Source organism: Oryzias melastigma, linkage group LG4 (genome assembly GCF_002922805.2).
Source record: "Oryzias melastigma strain HK-1 linkage group LG4, ASM292280v2, whole genome shotgun sequence".
Classification (NCBI taxonomy): domain Eukaryota; kingdom Metazoa; phylum Chordata; class Actinopteri; order Beloniformes; family Adrianichthyidae; genus Oryzias; species Oryzias melastigma.
This window is the reverse complement of record NC_050515.1, coordinates 3,990,145-4,015,010: the sequence shown is the minus strand read 5'-3', so window position 1 is coordinate 4,015,010 and position 24,866 is coordinate 3,990,145. Positions and strand designations below refer to the sequence as shown.

The 24,866-nt window shown below is 43.1% G+C and overlaps 1 protein-coding gene across 2 annotated transcripts in view; it reads left to right on the top strand.

Moving 5' to 3' along the window:
* Positions 1 to 24,866, top strand: part of notch2 (notch receptor 2) — a 55,146-nt gene that overhangs the window by 6,289 nt on the left and 23,991 nt on the right. Inside the window, exons 2-7 of one of the 2 annotated variants that reach the window (XM_024258957.2) lie at positions 8,401 to 8,482; positions 20,888 to 21,162; positions 21,561 to 21,768; positions 21,839 to 21,972; positions 22,066 to 22,188; positions 23,794 to 24,027. In XM_024258957.2, coding sequence (XP_024114725.1) covers positions 8,401 to 8,482; positions 20,888 to 21,162; positions 21,561 to 21,768; positions 21,839 to 21,972; positions 22,066 to 22,188; positions 23,794 to 24,027 — 1,056 coding nt within the window. Of the gene's footprint in view, positions 1 to 8,400; positions 8,483 to 20,887; positions 21,163 to 21,560; positions 21,769 to 21,838; positions 22,189 to 23,793; positions 24,028 to 24,866 lie in introns of both variants that reach the window. The other variant, XM_024258956.2, reaches the window with a different exon arrangement.

Here is a 24,866-nt window from a genome sequence, read left to right as displayed (position 1 = left end):
GCTAATTAAAGCTTTTTTGGCCAATTTGGAATTTATCTAATATTTTAGCTTTAAGCTAGCTGTTTTTACTAAATTAGGCTTTATTTGGGTTTTTTTGAGGATATTTTGGAGTTCAGTTAATATTTTAGCTACATGCTAGCTATTGTGGCTAATTTAGGCTTTTTTTTTGTTTTATTTTCAGCTATTTTGGAATTTAGCTAATATTTAAACTATATCCTAGCTGTTTTGGCTAACAGGCTTTTTTTAATTTTTAGCCTAATTTAGCATTTAGCTAATATTTTAGCCTCCCATCAGTCTTAGCATTTTCCACTATCAGCTTCAGTGTTTTTAGCCATCTGTATGTTTCCCAACTGCATTTTCTGATGGTTACTGACAGTTTTATGCAGTGAAAAGAGCTCTCAGCTGTAACTACACAGGCGTCTGTCAGCCACGATACCCTGTGAGCGGCTCAGGGAGATTTTTTATGGTTCATTAATTCAGAAAAATGTGTCATTAATGTGATTTCAGCTTTAATAGTGACAAAAGTGCAAAAACTTACTTTGACATGTCATTTATGTACATTCATATATAACCCATAAAGTTTTCCTTAAAAATAAAATTATGTGGAAAATACCACAAACCAAGTTGATGACAGAAAACATTTCAGACATTTTCTGTTACACTCATGTCATTATGGGTTCTTAGGGCTCAAGTGTATCACTTTAACGCAGTTTTTTATTCTGTTACTTGAAGTTCAGCAACAATTTCTAAAGTTATGCAGGATTTCTTTTCGTTATTATTTTGGGGGATTTAAGCAGCATTTATATTCTTCTATGTCATTTAATTGAATTTAATGTCATTTTATTACAATATTTAACAATATGACATTTGTTTTGTTTCTGTAAATATTTATTGTAGCTTATAGCATGTCTATATGTAAATGTCACGACTGAAGCAAAAAATCTCAGCAGCAACAATCACAGAAATGTCTTCAGTTTGTGTCTAAATTAGCAAAAAACAAAAAACAAAATGTATCCAAAAACAATTAAGTATGATACGATAGACTTGAAGTGTCTACACTTTCAGACAGAGAATAAATAATAAAACCAGTTTCACTCCTGTAAAACTGTTAACAGAGAATACGTACGCATTTGTGTGACAAACATTTAACCTAAAAATCTTCAGTGATTTGTCTGTAAACAAAAGTAAACATGTCTAAAGGAAAAAAAGGTCTTAAATAAAATTGATCTTCTGTGAAAAATGCTTCTGGAAATAGTCTCATTCACTGAAACACATTTATTTGTGTTCAAAACTGAATTTATTCTAACTTTAATTCCAATGGTTGTAACTGTATCCTGGAAAGTTTTAAAGAATAAATGTAAGATTCAGGGTTCAGCCCAAAACCTCGTCACGTGAAGATTAAAAACCATTTTTACCAAAATCAAATCAGTTCCGGAAAGACGACACTTTTCTCTTCTCTCTGTGAAGACGTGAAGGAAGGAAACATTTCTTCATGTGGAAGAGGCGGGGAAGTCCCTGAATTCATCAAGTCTGGAGAACTTTTCATGTTTTGGTCTCCGTCTTCCCCCATTACACACACCTGCCCCTCCCACCTCCACCGACACACGCACGAACACACGAACACACACACCGACACACACATGAACACACACATGAACACACACACCGACACACACATGAACACACACACACACACAGTTGTAGCCAGCAGTGCAGTGGTATGTTGTGTTCCTTGTTGTAGCTAAAGTTTCTCCTCGTAGCTCAAAGTTGTCCGCTGAAACTCTTCCAGAACAATCACACGGCGCATTTTGGCGGCAAAAAAGGGAAATTCCAGAATCCAGCAGATCTCCGTCTGACGGCGTTTGGTCTTGATTCTGGCTTTAGGATCCCTTTAAAGACACCCAGGGATCCCACAGTATTTAGAAGAGACGCTCTCAAACGTTTGAAGGTGTGTTCTCCAACTAAAAGGTCATGTTAGGAGTTGTGCGTTTCAGACACTGAAGCCTCGAAGCGCTTGGTGCTTCGCTCAGCCTGTGTGGGCCAGCGGAGCCCCCTCCGGGTGGATGTGTGAGCGAGTTTCTCCCTCCACGCGCAGTCGGGGTATTTTATTGCATGTTGCCATGACCACTGCTCAGCCCACTGCGTACAGACGCTTGTAGAGCGGCTCCAGGAAATGGGGTGGCTTCCTCACTCAGTGCGAACAACTTCCTGCCCTCTTTCTAGTGGAAGTGTGCCAGGACTCAGAAACTCCCGCTCTCCAGCTTCACCGTTCTGGTCCAGATGTTGGTTTATCTCATCACTTTGTTGGCAGTTGTTCTAAAAAATGATATATAAAACAAACGTATTTTCTTCCTGACCGGAGCGAAGGAAAAGAGGATTGTTGAAGTTGTGAAGGAGGTGACAGACTGTTTTTCTGCTCTGGGGTTTATGTCTGTCTTGCTCCAGCTAAGTGTGTTGCAACGTCAAAGTGAAGAGATCTTTATGTGAAGCAGCTGGACAGCAACAGACGGAGAAAAACCTTTGATGAACTTTCACTCACTGCCCTCTAAAGCCGACGACGTTTTTGTTTCCGTCACACCTTTTCTGTGGAAAGATCTTCTGTTGATCCTTCAGTGCTGACTTTAACTTGTGTAAAATTCTTTGCAATAAGAACTTGATTGAGCGAACAGAATATATACGAAATACTGATTTGATTTTGATTTGCGACTTTCATTTGTCAAAGAGCTATTGGTTATTATTATTAATAAAACCAATGTTATCAGCCACAACAAACACTGTTCACGTAAATAGTGTTAAGTTACAGGAAAGTAGAACCTTTATTCAGAAAATTATCATTTAAATAATGAAAACTGTTGCAAGAAATGACCTTTAAGCAAAGTGGATTCTTAGATTTTGATTTTTTTCAATTCAATTTAATAACTGTTTTATCATTGTACATTTTACACCGAACTTGAGTGGTCCAGTTTTCCTTTGGTGCTTTTTTCAATAAATAAGTAAATAAATAAATAATAAAAATGAATTCAAATAAGTAAACAGACAAAATCAGACCCACCCATCCATACATCCAGCTAATGCAGGGCTCCACTGGAAACAGTTAAAAGTACATTCAAATGCACTCATTTTCTGACAGCATTTCAAACGGTGGTGGCTCTTGGATAAAGACAGTTTTTTATCCTATTTGTTCCTGGTTTCATTGTTCTGTATCTTCTGCCTGAGAGCAGCAGCATCAACAGAGAATGTCCGGATCAGATGATTCCCGTGAATTCTTTACAGCTTTTCTTAACCCAGTTTTTCCTTTACACTAATTATGGTTCGGATTAGTCACATTACATCTGAATGAACTCGATTCCAAACAAACCAAACCTGTTTATGGAAAACATCTCGGTCTGCACGATTAGCATACAGTGACAGCACAGAGTCACTTCTCAGTTGTGTTGATCAACTCGACAAAGCCAACAAATGTAACCCGCTAACACAGAAACTTTAGTGCTCGCCTGCTTAGACTCGCTGCGAGAGCTTTCGTTTGCTGTCGACAGCTCCAGTTGGGAGTCCCACTCCGATGAAAAACATGTTTTTTTGGTATTTTTAACATGTTCTGTTAGCATTCTTCTGATGCTGGGCGACATGTATAAAGAATATTCATCCTAAAGTGTCATTTGTGAGTGTTTCTCAGGACAGATGTTACTGTAACAATAACGGTTATGAATCTTCTGACACACGAGGTGTATATTTATATAAACTCCTTTTGTATTTGGGGCTAAACTTTATCTATGTTATTTATATTTGTGTACATTTCTTTTTGGACTGAATGAAAAAGAGAAAAGAGAAGAAGAGAGGTGGATGTTTGAGATGGGGATAGAAAAATGCTTTGAAGAAGTTGGAGGAGGAATAAAAAGTAAGAGGAGGTAGAATCACAAAAAGAGGAGAACTGCTCATGAATAACAGGGATTTTTTGGCAGTATAACAATAATTTAAAGATCACTGAGACAATTTGAAAACAGATCAGAAAGTGATGTGAGTGGGACTTTAACGATCAGTTCATCTTCATCATTTAAATAATCATTGAAATAATTCAGAACTTTTGTCTTTTTTGTGGATTTCAAGGCAAAGAGGGAGGAAAGAAAAGAGAATAAAGACAAATTTAGACTTTGAAAAAGAATAATTGTTCTGCGGCTGATGATTGAACCGATTAATCTACATTTTTTCTGATCCTTTAGTCAAATATATTTGGAATTGTTGGGGGGTTTATCCTTAAATGGTGCATTCATGTTTGATAACCTGTTTATCTGCTCAGTAAAGCCCATAATGTAATGCCATTCTGTAGACAGAATTTATTTATGAGCATTGTTAATGCAGGTTGGTTGAAGAAGCTCTTTGAATCTACGGGCGGCCGTGGTGCAGTGGTAGGGCGGTCGACTCCTGATCAGAGGTGAGCGGGTTCGACTCCGCCTTGCCCGCCCATGTGTCGAAGTGTCCTTGGGCAAGACACTGAACCCCGAATTGCCTCTGGTGGGAGGTTGGCGCCAGTGTTCGGCAGCGGAGCCACCACCAGTGTGTGAATGTGTGAATGGGTCTGTGGCTGTGAAGCGCTTTGGGCCCTCGAAGGAGGGTAGAAAGCGCTATACAAGTATACGCCATTTACCATTTACCATTTACCATTTACTACACATTTTTCTAGACTGTCTGTTGTTGTTCTGTCTGGTGTCTTTGTGGCGCGTTTAGTCATGTGTGTAAATAGCTGTGAAACCGTGTAGGTAACAGGGTTACGCTGCAGACACAAGACCCCACATGTAACCTCTTACTTCCTCAAGACAGCCAGAAAACCAGCTGTTTACCCGACACAGCGCCCCCTGTCTGCACTGACATCTCAGTGACGTTGATACACGTTGATTCAAAGAATAATAGCTTTATTGACACATTACATGTTCATGGCATTGACTCTGATCAAAACACTGCAAATACAGACAAAATAATCATTAACTAATTCCATTTACGTGTTGCAATGTAGTTATAAATATAGTTAGTGGGGTATTTTAGTGTTTCTGAACCTGCTCCTGCGTCCTCAGATCGTGTTGGTGTTCGTGTTACCTCCGTGTCTGTGTGGAAGGATGCTCCGTCTGAATGTTGACTCTGCGGAGCGCTCTTATCACGGCGTTCTCTCGTGGGAATCGCTCCCGTGTTTGCTCCATTGATAGGAAACGGTGAGAACTTCCAGAGACAAAGAATGCCGCATTGAGCGCTACAGTCGGAGTGACAACACACCGCCAGTCCGCTCAGATTACAGCACAGCTCCTTCAGTCAGATGGATGTGGTCTGGTGTGGATGCAGCAGAAAGAACCAGACACCTGAAGCAGCATCAGACTGAAGTTCAAAAATCAAACCTTTATTGACAACAACTACAGGAACAGTCTGAGGGTGTCTGCTGGGATCATGAATGTCACAGTGGTTTATGTTTGGCATCGCCGTCTCTAATGGACCGCAGCCTTTCACTGTAACGCATCACTTCCTGTTTTCTCTGTTTCCAATCAGCCTGAAAGACTTCAGGACAGAAGAGTAAAATCTCTTCCAGCCGCTGAAAAAGACGTTTCTGCTCACGCTGAGGAGTCTCTGACGGTGACTCTGTGATTAATGTTGGTTCAGGAAATAACGTCGCTGCTCAGCACACTTCCTGTAACGCACTGTGTCACCAAGACTTTGTTGGCGTTTCTTCAAAATCAGCTGACCTGACTGGAGCTCAGCCGAGACGTTTACCACTCGCCTCTTTCCATCGAAAGCGTGAAGGCTCGGCGTTCACCTCCAGATATCTGGATCTTTTCATCTTCATAAATGTGTCATTCTTGTTATTAATGCTCTGGTGTTATGATGCAACAATAACAACCCAGCCACATATCCCATGATGCACTTCTTCTGCATCATTTTGTATCATGTTTTTGTTCACAAACACATTTCGTTTTGTGTGTTAAAGGTTGACTCTGTTTGACTCGTGACCTAAAGTCTGTTCAGTTTCATCCTTGATGTAATCTGTTATCTACAAGAATTCCTTATTAAAATATTTTGACTTATTAAACATTGTGATTAAATGTTGGTGAATCATAGGCTCAGAGATGCATGAACGGACTCGTGCGTCCGGCGTGTTGGGATGATGTGGAACGCGTGAGGACCTCCTGAGTCCTGAAGGAACAAAGACTGAAGTGTCTTCCTGTGTGGATCACCGAGGAGGGGATAGTTGGGCTCATTTTGGTGCCCCCCCCATCTCGCTGGCCTGTGGCCTCATTTCCTGGATCGCTAACTGCATGGATGCCTAGCAGGACAAAAGTTCTGGTCTTGTGGTTCTTCTCTTTTGGTTGTGCAGGAACGCCACGGCGGCTGGATCTTCCAGGTTTACCGTCTGCATCGGAACTGCAGCATTTATTACTAAATGCTAAAAAAGTGTAAATAGATCTTCAACCATAACATGTCTCATTTAAAATAGTATTTTTTTAATTGTTTTCAGCTAGTCACAAACAAACTTGTCTATATGTAATTATGCCGTTAGCTTGAGCGTTAGCATCTTAACGCTAGGTTCAAAGTAGACGCGGAGTGTAGCGGAGTGCAGCGGAGTATAGCGGAGTGCAGCGGAGTGTAGCGGAGTGTAGCGGAGTGCAGTGGAGTGTAGTGGAGTGTAGCGGAGTATAGCGGAGTGTAGCGGAGTGCAGCGGAGTGTAGCGGAGTGTAGCGGAGTGTAGCGGAGTGTAGCGGAGTGTAGCGGAGTGCATCCGCTCTCCTGTTATTCACAGCAGACGTGCGATTTTCTGCTACAGTCAACAGGCGCTTCTGCTAGAGCTTTTTTTGTTTTTGCCATCATGGGTAAATTAATGACCTACAAATATTATTTCTGCTAAGAAGAAGCAAGTAGTTAGTAGGCCTACACTTCTTTAATGTATCTGTTGTTGAGGCACAGAGAGAAGTGTGTGTGTGATTGTGTGTTTGTTTTCATCTCAACAGTCTGATTAGATACAAAAACATGATCGCATTTGTCAATCACTGTGTTTTATTGTGAAAATTTGGTTTTATTTTGAAAATAAACTGGATTTTCTCATGTTTCTTGATGTAACTTCCTGCCAGAATTGACGCGGATCGCTCGCAGCTCCCGCCAAAATAGAGCAGACACCAATACGATCCGCTGCACGGCGCGAGCTTTCCGCGAAGGACCGCGCCGCTCCACGTGTAGCGTGAAGCACGCCATAGGCTAACAAGGACGCCAAATGGAAGCGGGCTCCGTCAATCGTCACTTGGCTCCGCGTCGCTTCTTACTGCACCTCTTCGTACTGATCAATATGTATTCAAAAGTTTATGTCCGCACTGTTTATCTATGCTTGTTTCAAATTAAAATCTCTTTACTTTCTTTGAATTTTATTTTAATGATCACATTTTTACTATTTCTTTTGATTGTTTCTTTTAATGTTTTATGTAAAGCACTTTGAATTGTCTCTGGACATGAAATGTTGGATACAAATAAACTTGCCTTGCGCCTCTTCGTACCGCGCCTCTTCGTACCGCGCCTCTTCGTACTCCGCCTCTTCTTACTCCGCCTCTTCTTACTCCGCCTCTTGGTACCGCGCCTCTTCGTACTCCGCCTCTTCTTACTCTGCCTCTTCGTACTCCGCCTCTTCGTACCGCGCCTCTTCTTACTCCGCCTCTTCTTACTCCGCCTCTTCGTACCGCGCCTCTTCTTACTCCGCCTCTTCGTACCGCGCCTCTTCTTACTCCGCCTCTTCTTACTCCGCCTCTTCTTACTCCGCCTCTTCTTACTCCGCCTCTTGGTACCGCGCCTATTCGTACTCCACCTCTTCTTACTCCGCCTCTTCTTACTCCGCCTCATCGTACTCCGCCTTTTCTTACTCCGCCTCTTCTTACTCCGCCTCTTCGTACCGCGCTGCTTCGTTCCACATCGGTTCCGCGGAAGCGCCACGGCCAGTGTGAACCAGGCGTTGAACACAAAATTATTAACATACTGTAACTTGATTATATAAAATTGGTTTTATTTTGAAAATACACCAGATTTTCTCATGTTTCTTGATGTAACATCCTGCCAGATTTGACATGGTTCGCTCGTGGTTCGTGCACAAAACAGACCAGCTGCGGAAGCGATCTGGTGCGCGGTGTGAGCCTTCCGTGGAGGACCACCGTGCCTGGTGTGGACAACATCATCGGTTAACTATGGCGCCAAATGGAAGCGTCCTTCGTTCCATGTCGCTTCAGCATTGCTTCAGCAGTGGTTCAGCGTCCAGTGTGAACCAGGCGTGACGTGGCTTAACCATGACAAACAGTGCATGAAGACGTGACCACATATCTTTTGGTTGGTTGATGGTTCGACTCCCGATTAATGCCATTAAAACGACACGCTTTGCTTTCTTGCAGCGCTGCAATGTGTGGATGAAAAGGCGCCCTGCGTGAACAACGCCACATGTGTGACCTTTGGCAACGGCACCGAATACTGCAGGTAAGGTCGACCGCACACATTCACCGTAACAGCTCTGTGATGCAGATGTGGTTTTAAACCACACACTGACACAAACCAGCCGCCTGTTCGTGGACGGGATGTTTTTTTAGCCACAAATGTGTTTTTTTAGGAACACACCTCACCGTCTGTTTCTGTAGATTAGCTTTAGAAAAGCTGTATCCGTGGGTTCCTAGTGTCTCTTCATGTCATCCATGCGCCTGAAATGATGTTAAAAGAGTGTTTCCATTTTTACTGGTGTAATGAGACCATGTCGTAACTACAGGAATGAAATGGCTTCCAGCCTCTGACAGCTCAGCTTGTAATTAGCTCTAAGCTGTCTTTTTAATTGCGCTGCCCCTCCCTAGCCGACCTCCCAACAAAAACACACCACGGCTTGTTTCTGAACCTGATCGTGTTTCATGGAGAGTGATGAGAACGCGGCCATGCGTCTGTTCCCAGAGTTTGTGGAATTGTAGCACTTTGCAGAAGCAGATAAAGCAGCATCTTTTATCGCGTTTGCTGCTTTTCTGTCTAACTGAGGTCAGATGAAGGTCTCCGCAGGTGCTCAGACTCTCTGGGTTTAGATCAGCTTTCTGGAGTTTAAGGGAAAGTTCTGGAAAGAACATTTTAATTATTGAGGAAATATTTAGGAGTAATGAACTGCATTGTTGCAATTTAGAATCAATGTGAAAAAAGACAAAAATATTTGTTGATTGAAACATTGAAAAAATTAGAATATTTGACCGTCACAGCAAAAAGAATCAAAAGTAAATTGTAAAATGAAATCTGCAGACATGAATAATTTATTGAAGAGTTGGAGCTGGACTTTTTCCTTTCATTTTCTGTGACGTTTGTGCGATGTATGCAGCACAAACTCAGACGGCTGTTTTCAGAGCAGACAGGAAATGCCTGGCAGCTTTCCTGCATAGCAGGTTTATAGGAACTAACTTCAGAATTTAAAGAAAGTGGGCGGGGTTGCTGGGGCGCATTGCAGGGCGGGGTGTGAGGAAGCTGCAGAACCAGTGACTCTGCAGGTCTCTGGGTGTGAGAGCGGCGCTGGAGTCTGGAGGTTTGTGAATGACGGCATGCATCATCTGAATCGCCAATTTTCACTTTGATTCATCCCAAGGTCAGGGTGAATACTGGGTTCTGATTGGCTGCAGTAGAAGAAATATTCTTATACAGTCAGTCCCTTCGTGGAGGATATGTGGACAGACGTTAGTCCACAGTGTATCGTCAATCAAAGCGATTCAGGAAACGACTTTGTTTCTTTGAAACAAACTTTAGCTTCATCATCTGGACAAAAAGGAAAGAGGAGAATTTCCTTCTGAAATGATGCTTTGGAATAATTAACACGTTTCCTCCACTGGTCCAGCAGAGTGAGCTGCAGGTTACCATGACAACACATCACTGCAATTAGTGAAAAACAATTTAAAGGTAAAAAAAACACCAAATTAAAGTTTGAATAATCGATTTAATATTTATATTTTTCATGGCATAAATGCCCTTTGACCTTTGGGTCAGACGCTTCAAGCCTCTTCGTCCTAGGAGTGGGCGATACCAGGAATATGGGTATCGATCCAATACTTAGTAATTACTAGGGTTGTAGGGAAAAATCGTTTCGGCGATATATCCCAATATTTCGTCTGGCAATACTTGTATTGATTTAAAATGCTGATAATAAGATATTTAATGATGTATGAGCGTCCTTCAGCATTTTACTTACTTTAAAAAGGCCGTCGTCGTGGCGATGAGCGGAGAAAGACGTGTTTACGTCTGCGTGTGAGAAAGCAGAGCTGCAGTGCTGCAGACTGTCATGTGAATGAAGCATCTTAGCCTCATTCAGGCGCTCTCCTCCTTCCTGTCATTTTAAAGCTCCTGTTCAAGCACATTCAGGCTTCGGAACCGTTCAAAAGCTGGAGATAAGCAGCAATTTAAGACACATTCTTTCTATTTTTTTCTTATACTAGCAAATATTTTGTTGTGGAAATCAGTCAATATTTACTGTTTCATTTTAAATCATATATTTCTTTATCTACTAAAAAGAAAAGAACCATGAATGTGTGGGTAAAATCAACTATCGCGATATATCGGGATATGCATCTTATCGAGGTATGTATCGGGATAAATATCGTATCGGGATAAATATCGTATCGGGATAAATATCGTATCGGGATAAATATCGCATCGCCGGACTCCTGCCAATCCACTCCCCTAGTAATTGCAGGGCTGCTATCGATGCCAATACCGATACTTTATTCTTTAAATGTTGTATTATAGAGTAATTTTGGAAATGTAATTTTTCTTGTTAAATGTATTATAAAACACACGACTGGGACCTGGTGTGCTGTTTACAGACAATGTTGCCAGATTGGACGGGTTTTTTACTCAAATTGGGCTGTTTTTTGCCCAATCCGGCATCACTGCAGACAAACGCGTTTAGATGAAATCTGTGAAAAACGTCAAAGAAAGTATCAAAGGTATCGATCTCATCGTGCTAGTATCGATACTTCACCTTGGTATCAATTCCATTGATACTCAGATCGATACGCCCAACTCCACTGCGTCTCCGATTCTTTTCTGATAAGTAACTAACAACTTAGTTACTCGAGTTAACTAAGTTATCCCTCACTTAACCTCCTCTTAACCCCCCTCCCCATTAGAAAAACTCCAGTCCCCAGTATATCGGACACGTCGGCTGAACATCGGAGCGATCATCTCCCTCCATCAGAGCACGCTGTTGGAACTGAATCCAGTAGGGGTGTGTATTCTGGAGATACGATACGTATCGCGATACATTCCAAGACAGTATCAGACAGTATTTCACTCATAAACAAGTTGCTTCACCCGAGCAAATTCATGGAGCTTAATCCGGTAATTTAGGAAATATTTAACTTTATTTAATTCTAAGCTAGATGTTTGCTTTAAATAGGGAATTAAAAATCGTCTTGGCAGTATTTTAAATTGATACAAGTATTGCCGAAAAAGTATCACGATTGTATTGATACTTTCTTACACTCCTAGAATCCAGTCTGCAGTAATCTGGGATTAATTATCAGGTTTCTCATCATCGGTCCCAGATAAATGCAGTGATGTTTACTGCAGTGTATCATCAGACCTTCTTTTGCATTTACCGAGAGGTTGGAACCAAACTTTTCCACGTTTTCCTTTTTTTTCTGCATCTTGCTTCATTTTTCCACGGAGCTGCTGGAGATCAAAGTGAAGATGTTGGAAGAAGAAAGTTGATGGATTATGACATGTAAACAGTTTTATTTTAGGAACTTTGAGGAAACGTTCGTCTAGGTTTTGGCTCTCGTTGTCCAGAGAGCAGAATCTTGCTATTTTTGGTAACGTTGTATGATTCCTGCACCGATGGGAATCTACAACCAACGCTGAGAACGTGACCTTTGGGAGTCACTTCTCCCGTTTGTGGGTCAGAGGATTCCTGATACTCGCTTCATTCCAAGAGTGCGACTGCACACATCATGTCGTCCAAACCTCCAGAACAAGATCTCTTTGTCTCCTGCTCGGGTGAGGCGAACGCTGATGAACCTCTTCCCGCTCTCGGCGCCCTCCTTTCCCCTCAGATTTACCTCAGAGCTCTTTTCTTACCAGATTTAAAAACAACAGGATGGAGTTTCTGTGTTTCTGTGCAGTTGTTTGATCTGACAGGTAGAATTAAGCTGGGGGGCCGAGGGGAGGGATGGGACCCAAAACAAAAGAGGATGTCTCCTTTCAGGTAATTTGAGTCGGAATACCTCGGAGCAGAACTTCTTCCTAACGTTGAGAGAGAGCAACGGGGGGGAGGGAGACTGGAGAAGTGTGGAGAGGAATGCAATTTCCCTCTTACTACGCCTCCTTCATCAAGCTGTCACTCATCCATCCGTGGCTCCTCCCCCTCCTGGTGCTTCAGGGGTTCACATCTTTGGGTTTAAAAGCTCCTTTTTCCTGAGACTCTTCAGAGATCAAACCGGGATCCTCTCTCTGAGCTTTTTATCTTTAGTTTCTGATTAGGGCCGCCACGATTAGTCGACTAATCGACTATTAAAATAGTCGTCGACTAATTTAATAGTCAACTAGTCGTTACTTTATATTATATGAAGTCAGAGTGTAGTAAAGCTAAAATGGCATTCTGGTAGCTTTTTGGACTAATTTGGAGTTTAGCTAATATTTCAGCTACATGCTAACTATGTTGGCTAATTAAGGCTTTTTTTTAGTTTTTTTAGGCTATTTCGGAGTTAAGCTAATATTTCAGCTTCGTTTTCCTGAAAAATCAATATGAATATTTGTGTCGTCCGACATTGTTGATTTTAATAGATTTTAAAGATATACTAGTGAATAGTAAAAACACACATTTGTCAGCTGATGTAACTGCTGTAATACAGAATAATTTGCATTTTTAAACCTCGTTTTCACTGAGCGATCCGATCCGATCCGGTTCAGTTTTTTGAGCGTTTCCACCTTAAAATGAACCCATTAAACAGTTCTGACCCGTACGTCTTGGGGGGGCCATCGGTTTGCATTGAAAAGTGGAACGTAATGGTTGGGGCGGAGCTGCTGTAGCCACCTGCTGATTGGCAGAAAGTGATGATGACATTAGAACCCACTATAGCGCTCAGTTAAGCTAACGTTTCCAACATTTGTAAGAATTTGGGTTTTTGCGGTTTCCTGTGTACGTTTTGGCCTCAAATCTATATTGAAGACGTCTTCTAACAACAGCAGGATCTGGTCTGCGGTGGAACACGTTCTGTGGCATCTCACAGTGATACACAGTGAGCTATAGTAAACTAAGAACTAAGAAGAACAGCTAAAAGCTCTTTCCTTTGACCAGTGCTTGCTGCAGAACCTCAAAGCCCCTCGCTGGCGCCGCCATCGGGGCGCCCCAATCCTTTTTTGATGAAGGGGGGGTGCATGGGGAAAGAGTTTGCATCCTTTTGACTGACAAATGAGAGGGAGGGGTAACCCCCCCCCCCCTCCTCTGTAGGGATGATCTAGAAATGATTTTATGTTGTTTTTTTTGTTCATCAACATAAACATTTCTGTGGAGCTGAAATCCTGTCGGGCTTCCAGTGGCAGGAGTTTGTGTTGATCCCTCTTCCACGCGGTGCTGCTGCTTGTGGGGGGGGGCAGAAATCCCTGCTGCTCTCAGAAGCAGACGCCTTTCAGAGGGATGGGGAATGTGGCAACCGGAGCATAAACCAGACGCAGGCGTGTCTGTCACACGGCGAGGTCACAGTCACGCTTTTCCTGCATCCGAACTGCAGGGAAACCTTTCAGTTCAGGCGTTTCATCGGCGACATAAAAAAGTCATTTGTGCTTTTGTTGTGTTAAAATTAGTGCTGTGAATGTTAACACGCGCGATTAATAAATCATAATGAATGCGTTACTATTCATTAACGCTCAGACGTCCTGCTGTGAGATCAGCGGAATAAAACTTTGTCCACACTTTTTTTACATTCTGTGATTGAGATTGTATTAAATTAAAGAGATAATCTGGTATTTATTTATAGTTTTTGGACAAAAGCGATCTTTTATCTTAATAAATGATGACCGAACATCAATCTGACGGCTGTAATGCAGCACCGCACCCACTACGGGGGCGGAGCCAAACAGAGCTGTCTGCTATTAGAAATCCAACATCAAGGAAACCGATCATTTTTTCATTTTGGGATGGGGACTGACATGAATTTTCCACAATAACAGGCAAAAAATTGCTGAAACTCTGCTGTTCTCCGTGAAAGTCCCGCGTCGTGGGATGAGAGTAGTCCACAACGCACAGACACGCCCCCACCTGTGTGGATTCCAGCCCAGCCGACCTGAAATCCAGCTGGATCAAACTTCTCCCAAAACAAAAATGTTTAAATTATTTTTCACCAATACAATTAAGAAAATGTAAAAAAAAAAAAACAGAATTCCAGGAAAAATGTCAAATAAAAAGTAATGAAAATTCTTATTTTCTGGGCTGCCTGGCGTGACTTTAGTCTGGATTTTTTTAGTATTTTCATTCAAAAACATGTTGATTAGTTTGTTGAGAAATTTTATTCTTGTTCTTTTTATAAAATTACACCTAAAACTTTCATTCTATGTTGTAAAAACAGTTTCCACAGCAAAATGAATCTCATTGTTCCAGACGGAATTTTCTGTTTTTACATGATTTATGTCTAGTGTGTGAATAAAACATGGAAAAATGACCAAATCAAGGTAGAGTCACATGGGAGAGGTTCTGCTGATTAAAATGATACCAAATAAGCAGCAGGTCGTCTTTAAAATTGAAAATACAGAAAATTAAAATATAGACAAAAACTGAGTTTTAGGCCCTTTAAAGGGTTTAAAATAAATGTTCAAAATGTACAATTTTGTGTGTGATTTCATATTGTGATTATTTGCAGATAATAAGTGGCTGGCATATACTGTAACTTAAAAACAAAAAAGCAGATTAATCGTGATTAATTAGTTAATTTTCTAATTGTTTCCCCGTCCTAATTAAAGTCCTTCATCCTGGATGAACACACCTGATCTGAACTTTGTCTAACCTTCAGCAGCTTTCCATCTGCAGAGCCCTGAAACTTTTGACTAAAGGTTTTAAACAACTGGAGGCTGTTTCCAAACCTCTGTTTACACGTGAGGAGGGTCTCTCCGTGGGACAGTCTTTGGTTTATGTTGAGCCGTTCTGACACATTTTAAATGCTGAACTGGAGATTCAAACAGAGACGAGCGTCTGAGCGGTTCTGGTTCTGTTTGCTCTCATGTTTTTTTTAGGATTTGTTTTAAACACAGCCCAAACTTTCACCGCACCGTTTTTCAGGACTCCACCCTGCAGCCGCCGCCGCCGCCGCCTCCGCCCGCTCAGCATTTCTGCTTTGAGGCCTTCTGTCTGTGGCATTCGTCGCTCTCTTCTTCACGATTTTTATTTTTTACGTTCACGCTTCGTCCTTTTCGCTCTTTGACGGAGTTCTGTGCCCCCACAGGGATGGGATTTTACCACTTTGTGTCTTTCAAAATAAAAGAGAAAAAAGAAATCCTCCTTAGAATCACGTTCTGCAGCCGTGCGACAGAAATTCTCTTTTTAAATCAGTTTCTCTTACAAACATTCATCCAAAAGCCTTTTTGTCTGCATTCAAAGCTTTTCAAACTGTACTGCAACACAAGCTATTTTCCTAAGCTTGGGAATTTTTCGTGCCACTCAGAAGTGTGCGCACAGCGGCTAATGTTCATGCATGCACACACAGGAACCGTGAATGGGCCACCTATGCTCCAGCCAAGTCAGGGAATTATCCGGGGATTGAAATGTGAGCCGGCTGGTGCTCTGCCTCTGTTCCTCTCACACCGAGTCTTCATAACAGCCGCGGGGGGAGAGCATGTCGGAGTTATTAAGCATAACTGAGCCGGGAATAGTGACTGAAAGGGGAGTGGGTGGGGAGGGGGGGTGTAGCCCAAGATGAATAGGTCCTCAGGAAGAAGGAGTAATGCCAAAGAAAACAGAATCAGAGACCTGCAGCACCTTGGGAGCGGGGAATGTGGAGGGAAGGTTGTCTGCAGGAGATAAGACCTGAAACGCTGCAGAGGTCAGCGCGGGGGGAGGGGGAGGAGGAGGGATGAAAATGGAGTCCAGAGAGCGAGGAAGGGTGTGCGTTGGATGGGGGCGCTAATGGGAGCCAGCTGTAGAAACCGAACACCTCGAGTGGGACAGAAACCAGCGGTGGAGCTCTGAGAACGAAGAAAACTGCTCACAGTAAAACGGGGAAAAAGGAACGAGAGCCGAGTCTGTGGTCCAGCGTAGCTGCAGCGATGCAAACTCCTCTCTGTGTTTAGTGCCACAGTGCAGCAGGTCACAGCTTTCTCAGTGAGACGCCACTCCCTGAACATAATGGGAATCATGCACGGCCTTGCCTGTTTGCCTGCGGCGCGAGTGATGCCGCCGCCGGCTAATAATGAGCTCTCTATGCGGCTGTGAAACCTGCAGGACGGGCTCCTGCTGCCTGACGTCACTGCAGCCCGTCCCATTCACTCCACTCATTCAGACTTTCTGAGACTTCCTGAGTTTTGGAGCAAAAACAGCATCTTGTGAAGCAGAAAATAGAGAGAGGAGCAAACGTCACGCTGAACGTCGTCCAGCTGAGGAAGGAGGAAGATTAAATCCCCTCTTCGCCGACGAGTCCTTCCCTCTCGTACGTGCACACTTCCATCCAGTGGGTTGGGCTGCTGGCATTGAGGCGTGCACGGCTGCTCCTGATGGCGGTCACTGTGATGGACAGACAGACGTAATCAGGGAGGAAGAGCGGCCATGTTTGAGGACAACGGCGTGTGTCGGGAGTCGCTCTACAGCAGGGCCGCCACAAACGAGCATTTTAATGATCAGGTCATATGGAAAGTGGATGTAAAACACACATCGTAACCATCATTAGCTTTAAGCTAACTAAAAATAAAGACAGTTAAGATGATAGTTTTTTAAACTTTTGATGAATCGTGCAGCTTCTGTCCTTCATTAGTTTCTGGTATTAAAACATGATTAAATCTAATTAGAGAGATCAGGAATATACTTTCCATCAAACTCATTTTGACAGATGCCCCGCCCCTCAAAATGACGTAACATCATTTTTATATATAAGGGTATAAAGGGTCAAAGGTCACCTGTCAAAATGAGTTTGATGGAAAGTATATTCCTGATCTCTCTAATGAGGTCGGCTCTGAAACAAGGAACTATTTTTCACTAAAGATAAAGTTTTGGTCTCACTGACTCAAATATTTTTAAAAAAGGTCGTTTTTGGTGCTGAGCGTTCAACTTTACTACACTCTGACAGAATACAATATACAGTAACAACTAATTGAACATTAAATTAGTTATCGACTATTTTAAATTTGTTTAGTTGTGGCAGCCCTACTCTACAGGCGTGATCACTGACAGTGTCGGAGAACTGGACTGAGTGAGTGTCACCCCCCACCCCCATAGAAATGGTTTACTTCCAATCCCGACGAATAAAATCAACTTGGTACGGAGGTCACCATGTTGAAGCCAGACGACACCAGTGTCTGGTCCGAGTCGGTCTAGTCATCGTTTCCATGGCAGCCACTCTCACCAATCGGGAGTGAGCTTGCTAGAAGCCACACCCCCACCACTTGAAAGAGGGCTACACAAAACGCTTCAAATGTTGGACGTGGGGGTCAGCAGGCTCTGATTGGTCAGTTTATAACTTGAACTACAGAGAAAACGTCATAAAAAAGAGAATTATCAAGAAGAAGTTAGAAATGTGTCAGAGCCAGAGCGGTTACTCTGACCAAAAGAACGACCGGCTGTTTCTACATAGACGTTTATGTCCAAATTCCCGCCCTAATCCCTAACTGATAAAAACTAGTGCTATGGATTTAAAAAGAAATTCAGATACCAAGCACACTACTTGACTTTCACTTTCTTAAGCACTAGCTATGACGGCTCAGTGGCCTCGTGGTAGAGTGTCCGCCCTGAAACTGGAAGATCGCAGGTTGAAATTCAGGCTGAGTCATATCAATTTTTTTGCACAAATTGTTCAAACACAATGCATTGTGGTCTATACTCACTAATGTAGTGAGTCTCGGTGAACGACTTCTGGGAAAGTTCTAGTGCACTCGATTTTGGAGTTATCGATTCAGACAGCTCTAGAACATGGTGAACACACTCTAGTGAGTAATAAAGGAATTCAGACACAGTGAATAGGGATTCTGGCTTCTTGGAGCGAGCAGGTACTTCCTGTTTGGAACGCCAGGGGGGTGGAGTCACTCAGTCCAGGTCTCAGATACAGTCGAGGAAATGTTTGTGGCTAATATTAATGTACTACTAAGAGTTTTGTAATCTACTGATCTGTTACTGTTGGTTCACCGGAGCCTCCGTTTGAGACTCATGACTATTGTATTACCAATAAACATGTAATCAATAATATTATCGGTGAACATCAGTGATAGAACTGTCGTCCTGTAAGTGCTTTGGAAAATCAAAAATCATTGTTTGTCTTCTTGTACTCTAGTGGACGTTTACATGAACTGCATCTGTAAAGAACTGCTTTAAAATGTGTTTCTTCAACAGTTTAGTTTGAACTAACGAAGATTTGGATCCTTAAAGCTGAAAGAAAACTTTAAAAATATGCGTAAAACTATTTTTGATTTACTTCAAGCAATCAAAGCAAATATAATGATAAATCAGACGTAGGATAACTAGGCATCAAAGTATAGATTGCTTGAAAGGAAGTGGTAGGAGCTGAACTTATATAATCCCAGCCCGGCTCTTACAAACCATTTCCTTTACATTAATTATCATTTTCCGGTTCAAAACTTCTAATCACAGATTTATGCCGTACCAGCACAGCTACAGGTCATTAAAACAGATCACATGACTATTTAAGTAGACACTATTTCTGTCCGGAACCGAAAAAAAAATGTATTTAGAAAATAAGAAGAAGGGCCTTTAAAATGTTTTCAAATGAAAATGAATAAATAAATCCCTGGAAGTTATAAAGCTGAGATCAAGTTTCTTAGGTTTCGTTCGACACTAACATGTGAGAGAAATGTGAAGAAGACACGTTCTTCTTTCTGTTTATATTTAGCTGTAAAAACGTATTTCCTGTTTTATTGACATTACTACAAACCAGTCGAGTATTTACAACTGCAGCTGTAAAGTTTATCTGTGGGTGGAATCTCTAATATTTCATAACCACAGTAACTATCTGAAAAGTCTTTCTCTTCACATGTTCAAGTCTCTACAGAGATCAGGTCTGATCTGTGGATCAGATCAGTTTCATTCCACGAATCTGAACTTCGTGTAAACATGGTCAGATGAGCTGCTTTTATGAATCAGAGGGAATTTTGGTTTCTGTCTTGAGGTGAATGTTCGGTGACTCAGACACGTCTCTCACTGCTACCAGTGATGGTTCTAGAACCTCCATGTTGTTCCTGGTGTTTTCTAGGGTTCCCAGTGGAGGAACGTGTCATGAAGAAGGAAGTGGACTCTGTTCTGATGTCCTTTCAGAATAAAACTCGGAGTGTTCTTCTGGATTTGTTTCCTGAACAGATCGGTGGATCAAACCAGAAAGTTTGTACGACACGCGGCGGTTATTGTGGGACACATTTCTGCACACGCTGGTGTCACCTGAGACCCCCCAGGGACGCTCGCTTTGACAGGCGGCAAGAGAGACGGCGGGTCGCTCTGCTGCTCGCAGACGCACATATACATGCACACACACGCACACACACCCCTGCACACACACACATGCACACACACATGCACACACATGCACACACACCCACACACACATGCACACACACATGCACGCATACATATCCATGCACATTTATACATGCACACACACACATACATGTCCATGCACACTTGTACATGCACACACCTGTACATGCACACACACGTAGACACACACATGCACCTTTACTCACTCTCACAGCTCCCCACACAAACGCACTGACAAACATGTGTGCACACCCACAAGCACATGTGCACATGTGCACGCACATGTGCACATGTGCACACACATGTGCACACACGCCCACAAACACATGAGCGAAGACTCATACATGCAGAAGGAGACATGAGTAAAAGGTCGTCAGGCCGACATCGGTGTGACATGAGGAAGTGACGAATGAATGCAGGTCTGACTGAGAGGAATAGAAAGTCACAGAGGGAGCATTGTTCCTGACGGGATTCCTGCTGGACGCAGCAGAAGAAATCGACGATTTCATCGTGTTTGGTGTGAAAATGACGAGAGACACAAACCACAAAGATCCTCTGCTCTGCTGACCTCCTTGGTGTTGATGCACAGAGCGTTAGCAGCTGTACAGCTCCAGAAGACTCCACTTCTCGTGCTTTTGCTTCTCAGCTTCCTCTTTGTGAGCGTGACCCCGGCTTCACCTCTCCACCGAGCCCAGCTTCTGTTTTCTTCTTAGGAGGGTTTAAGGGGCAACAGCTCTGGGTTCAAAGCACTTCCTCTGCTAATCTTAGAGTTATTGGATGAATTCATGTCTGCTCCTGCTGAAAAACCCCCAACGATGTGAAAAGCCTGAGGTTCTGCAGACGTTTGGAAACCTTCACATCTCTCTCTGGCTTTGAATCAGAAACGTCCATTAATCATGTCGTGTTGGAAGCAGTCGGAGAGTCATTCTTACGGGTCTCGGACACGCCCACTCAGGGATGTGGTTCCCCGCACGCTGCTCTTCAGGTCACCATAAAGCCGTTCAGGCTTAGCAGTGTGTGCTCTGTCGTGTAGTCTGTGTGTGTGCATGTGCGTGCATGTCGTCTTTGTTCGCGCTCGTCTGATGTGGTGCATTACATTCACCTCAGTCTTCTTTGTCAGACACATATTTGTCATGTCATTCAGCGGATTTTCTGTTTGGGAACCTTTGAACGCTCCGTGATTCTCTGTCCAGGTGTGCTGCCGGCTTTCTGGGCGAGTACTGTCAACACGAGGACCCGTGTCAGCCGGGCCTTTGTCTGAACCGGGGCACCTGCTCCGTGTCCATGCCCGATGGGGTACCCGTACCAGGCAGCGCCCTGTGCACCTGCCCTCTGGGGTACACCGGCCAACGCTGCCAGACGCCCCAGAACTCCACGTGTTACCCCAACAACCCCTGTGCCAACGGAGGCACCTGCACTCTGCTGTCGCTGGACAAATACAAGTGTGAATGCACCAGGGGATGGACAGGTGAGGAGGACGAGGCTCGGCGCCATCTCATATAGAGCACCTGTGTCACAGTCAAGGCCCGGGGGCCGGATCCGGCCCTCCGGGAACTCTATCCGGCCCCCAGATTATTTTATTGTTATTAATGTCCTGATGTTATTTTGCCATTTTTACCTTGTATAATTTGGACAAAATATATTTTTATGGAGAGTAAAATATTCAAAGATAAGGAATAAGATTAGGGCCACAGAGAAAAAAAAAGATTCTGACTTTAATCTCAGAATTCAGAGATTAAAGTCAGAATGTTCCATTTTTTTATGTTGTCTCTGTGGCCCTAATCCTGTTCCTTATGAAAGTTATTTTAAGATTTGAGTTGAAACAGGGATGTTTACATTTCAAATATAATATAATATGTTTTTTAGGTCCACATTGTGAACACGAGGACAGCTGTCTGTCCGATCCCTGCGCCAACGGGGGGCGGTGCAGCTCCCAGTCCGGCGGCAGATACACCTGTCACTGTCCACCTGGGTACAAAGGCCCCCGCTGCCTCATCGACCGTGACGAGTGTGCAGAAACACCCTCCCTCTGTCAGAACGACGGCGAGTGTTTCAACACTCCCGGCTCCTACAAGTGAGTACCAAAGATCGCACGAGTCCTGAAGCTCCACGACCAGAGCAAACAAGCTCCGCCTCTGCCGCAGGTGCGTCTGTAAAGCCGGATTCACAGGCCGACTCTGCGAAAGCTCCTACATCCCGTGCTCGCCGTCCCCGTGTCTGAACGGGGGCACCTGCCACCAGACCTCCGAAACCAGCTACTCCTGCCACTGCCTCCCAGGTGAGACGCTGCAGGTTACCTGCTGCCTCAGACGTCCCACCTGTGTGGACCTCTCTACTGTCAAACACACAATCTGTGTCTGGCTGTCGGCAGGTTTCAATGGAACCAACTGTGAGAACAACATCGACGACTGCCCCGAACATCAGTGCGCCAACGGAGGAACCTGCATGGACGGAGTCAACACCTACAACTGTCAGTGTCCCCCAGAATGGACCGGTAAGAAGCCAGAACCAGAACCAAAGAAACACGTAACTCTGTGTGTTTACTAGGGCCGTGCACGTTAATGGAACATAATCATTCGTCTTTATACATTAAAGCGCTCAGACGTCCTGCTGTGCAGCTGTGAGATCAGCGTAATAAAACTCCGTCTAAATAAACGTAAACTTTTTTTTTACATACTGTGTGTGGTGGGCGGAGCCAAACAGAGCTGTCTTCTATTAGAAATCCAACGAGGAAACCGTATTTATTTTGGGATGGGGACCGACATGATTTTTCCACAATAATGAGCATTGGTGTTGTCTAAAAATTCCAGAAACTCCGCAGTTCTCCACGAAAGTCCCGCCCACCGACGTTGCGGGAGGCGAGCGGTCCAGAATGGACAGACACGCCCCCACCTGTGTAGATTCCAGCTGACCTGAAGTCCAGCTGGATCAAACTTCTCCCAAAAAAATGTTTTATTATTTTACACAAACACAATAAAGAACATTTATAAGAAAATAAGAAAAAAGACAGAATTCCAAGAAAAATGTCAAATAGAGAGTAGAGAGAAATTCTTCTTTTTGGTCTGTCTGGTAGCCGAAGCCACTTTAGGAAGATCACCGTGGAGCTGTGAGGTCTGAGATGTTCATCTACCAACAGAAGTATATGAGGCCCAAACCAATCTGTGACTTTAGCCTGGATTAGTATTTTCATTCAAAAACATTTTGATTAGTTTGTTGGGAAATTTTGTTCTTGTTGTTTTTACCCCTAAAACTTTCATTCTATGTTGTAAAAACAGTTTCCACAGCAAAATGAATTCAATTTTTCCAGATGGAATTTTCTGTTTTTACATGATTTTATGTCTAGTGTGTGAATATAACATGGAAAAATGACTAAATCAAGGTAGAGTCACACAGGAGAGGTCGTGCTGATTAAACTGATACCAAATAAGCAGAAGGTCGTCTTTCAAATTGAAAATACAGCAGTAAATTCAAGAGTTTTAGGCTTTAAGGGGTTAAAAATAAACGTTGTAAATGTACAGTTTTGCCTGTGATTTCATATTGTGATTATTTGAAGATAATGAGTCGCTGGCAAATACTGTAACTAAAAAAAAGAAGAAAAAAAAGCGATTAATCACAATTAATTTTTTAATCAGATTTGCGATTAATTAGTTAAGGTTTTTTTAATCGATTCCTGGCCCTAATATTTGCGTCTCACTTTTCATTTGGAAACTTTTCAGTCTGTCTGCTTGTTCATCTGCAGAGTTGTTGCTCCTCTTCCTAACATGGAAGCATTTAGAAATAACACAACTTATTTAGATTGTTGCCATGGCGACCCATCTTCCAATAATGTCACATGGCGAGGACAAAACGGGACGTAGAGGACACAAATCTGAGCCGAAGCGTTCCAGATCCGTGAAGCCAAACGGATCCACAGCAGAACAACAACATGGAGCGATCTTCCTCAGAGGAAGAGGAGCAAACATGATTCAGACTGAACATTTCAAAGTTGAATCAGAAATTACCGTCTTCCTCTTTTTTTTGTTTCTGAAAAGCAGAAACTTATAGAAAGTCATTTCTGTTTTGTGTCTTTCTCGGCGTCTCACTTCCGGCTCCTCCACAGGTCAGCACTGCACGGAGGACGTGGACGAGTGCCGGCTGCAGCCCAACACCTGCCAGAACGGGGGCACCTGCCACAACGGCATCGGCAGCTACAACTGCGTGTGCGTGAACGGCTGGAGCGGCGTGGACTGCTCCGAGAACCTGAACGACTGCCTGGAGGCGTCCTGCCGCGAGGGCTCCACCTGCATCGACCGCGTGGCGTCCTTCATCTGCCTGTGTCCCCGCGGGAAGACAGGTGGGCGCCGACACCTGGAGGCGTGGGAGAGGCGGAGTTGAGGCTGTGGTTGCATTGATGTGTATTGGAAATCACGTGACGTACGGCGTGACAGACGGGCGGCATTACCATGCACTTCCAGAATGGAGAACAAAGAAGGCCCGAATATGTACGAAAAGAACCACAAAAGTGGATGCAATGTTTTGTAATTAACGTTAGAAACCTTGACAACAAAATAATTTGATCAGAGGAATAATTACTGGACAGGAATCGCATTTTAATAGAGAGGAATCAGGCTGGGAATCGTAGAGTTTATGGATGCTAGCAACTCATGGATAGCATGCTAGCTGGGTTATCGATGCATATTTTTATTAATGTTTGATGTGATCCGCACCTATTAATGTAAAACCAGCACAAAACTGATAGAAATTCATGTTGGCAACTAGTGCAAATGATTATTTTAATAGGCGACTAATCATCCATTATTTTTTCTCATTAATCGACTAATCAGATCACGCACAAAGTGGATGTAAAGCTCACATCTTAACCATTAGCTTTAAACTAAAACTAGATATATAGCATTACCTGTGATGATGCTAGTGTGAATGCTGGAAGCTGAATTTGGCTGCTGAACATGCTAAAGCTGACAGCCAGCTAAAATATTAGTTAAATGCCAAAAAACCCTAAAAAACTGAAAAAATGTCTAAGTTAGCCAAAAAAGCTAGCATGTAGCTGATAAATATTAGCTAAACTCCAAAACATAACTTTTAACTTCACTACACTCTGATATGGAAGATTTTTTAGATGATAATTCAAAGTATTTTTCATTATTCAATTGACAATTCAATTTGCAAATTCAT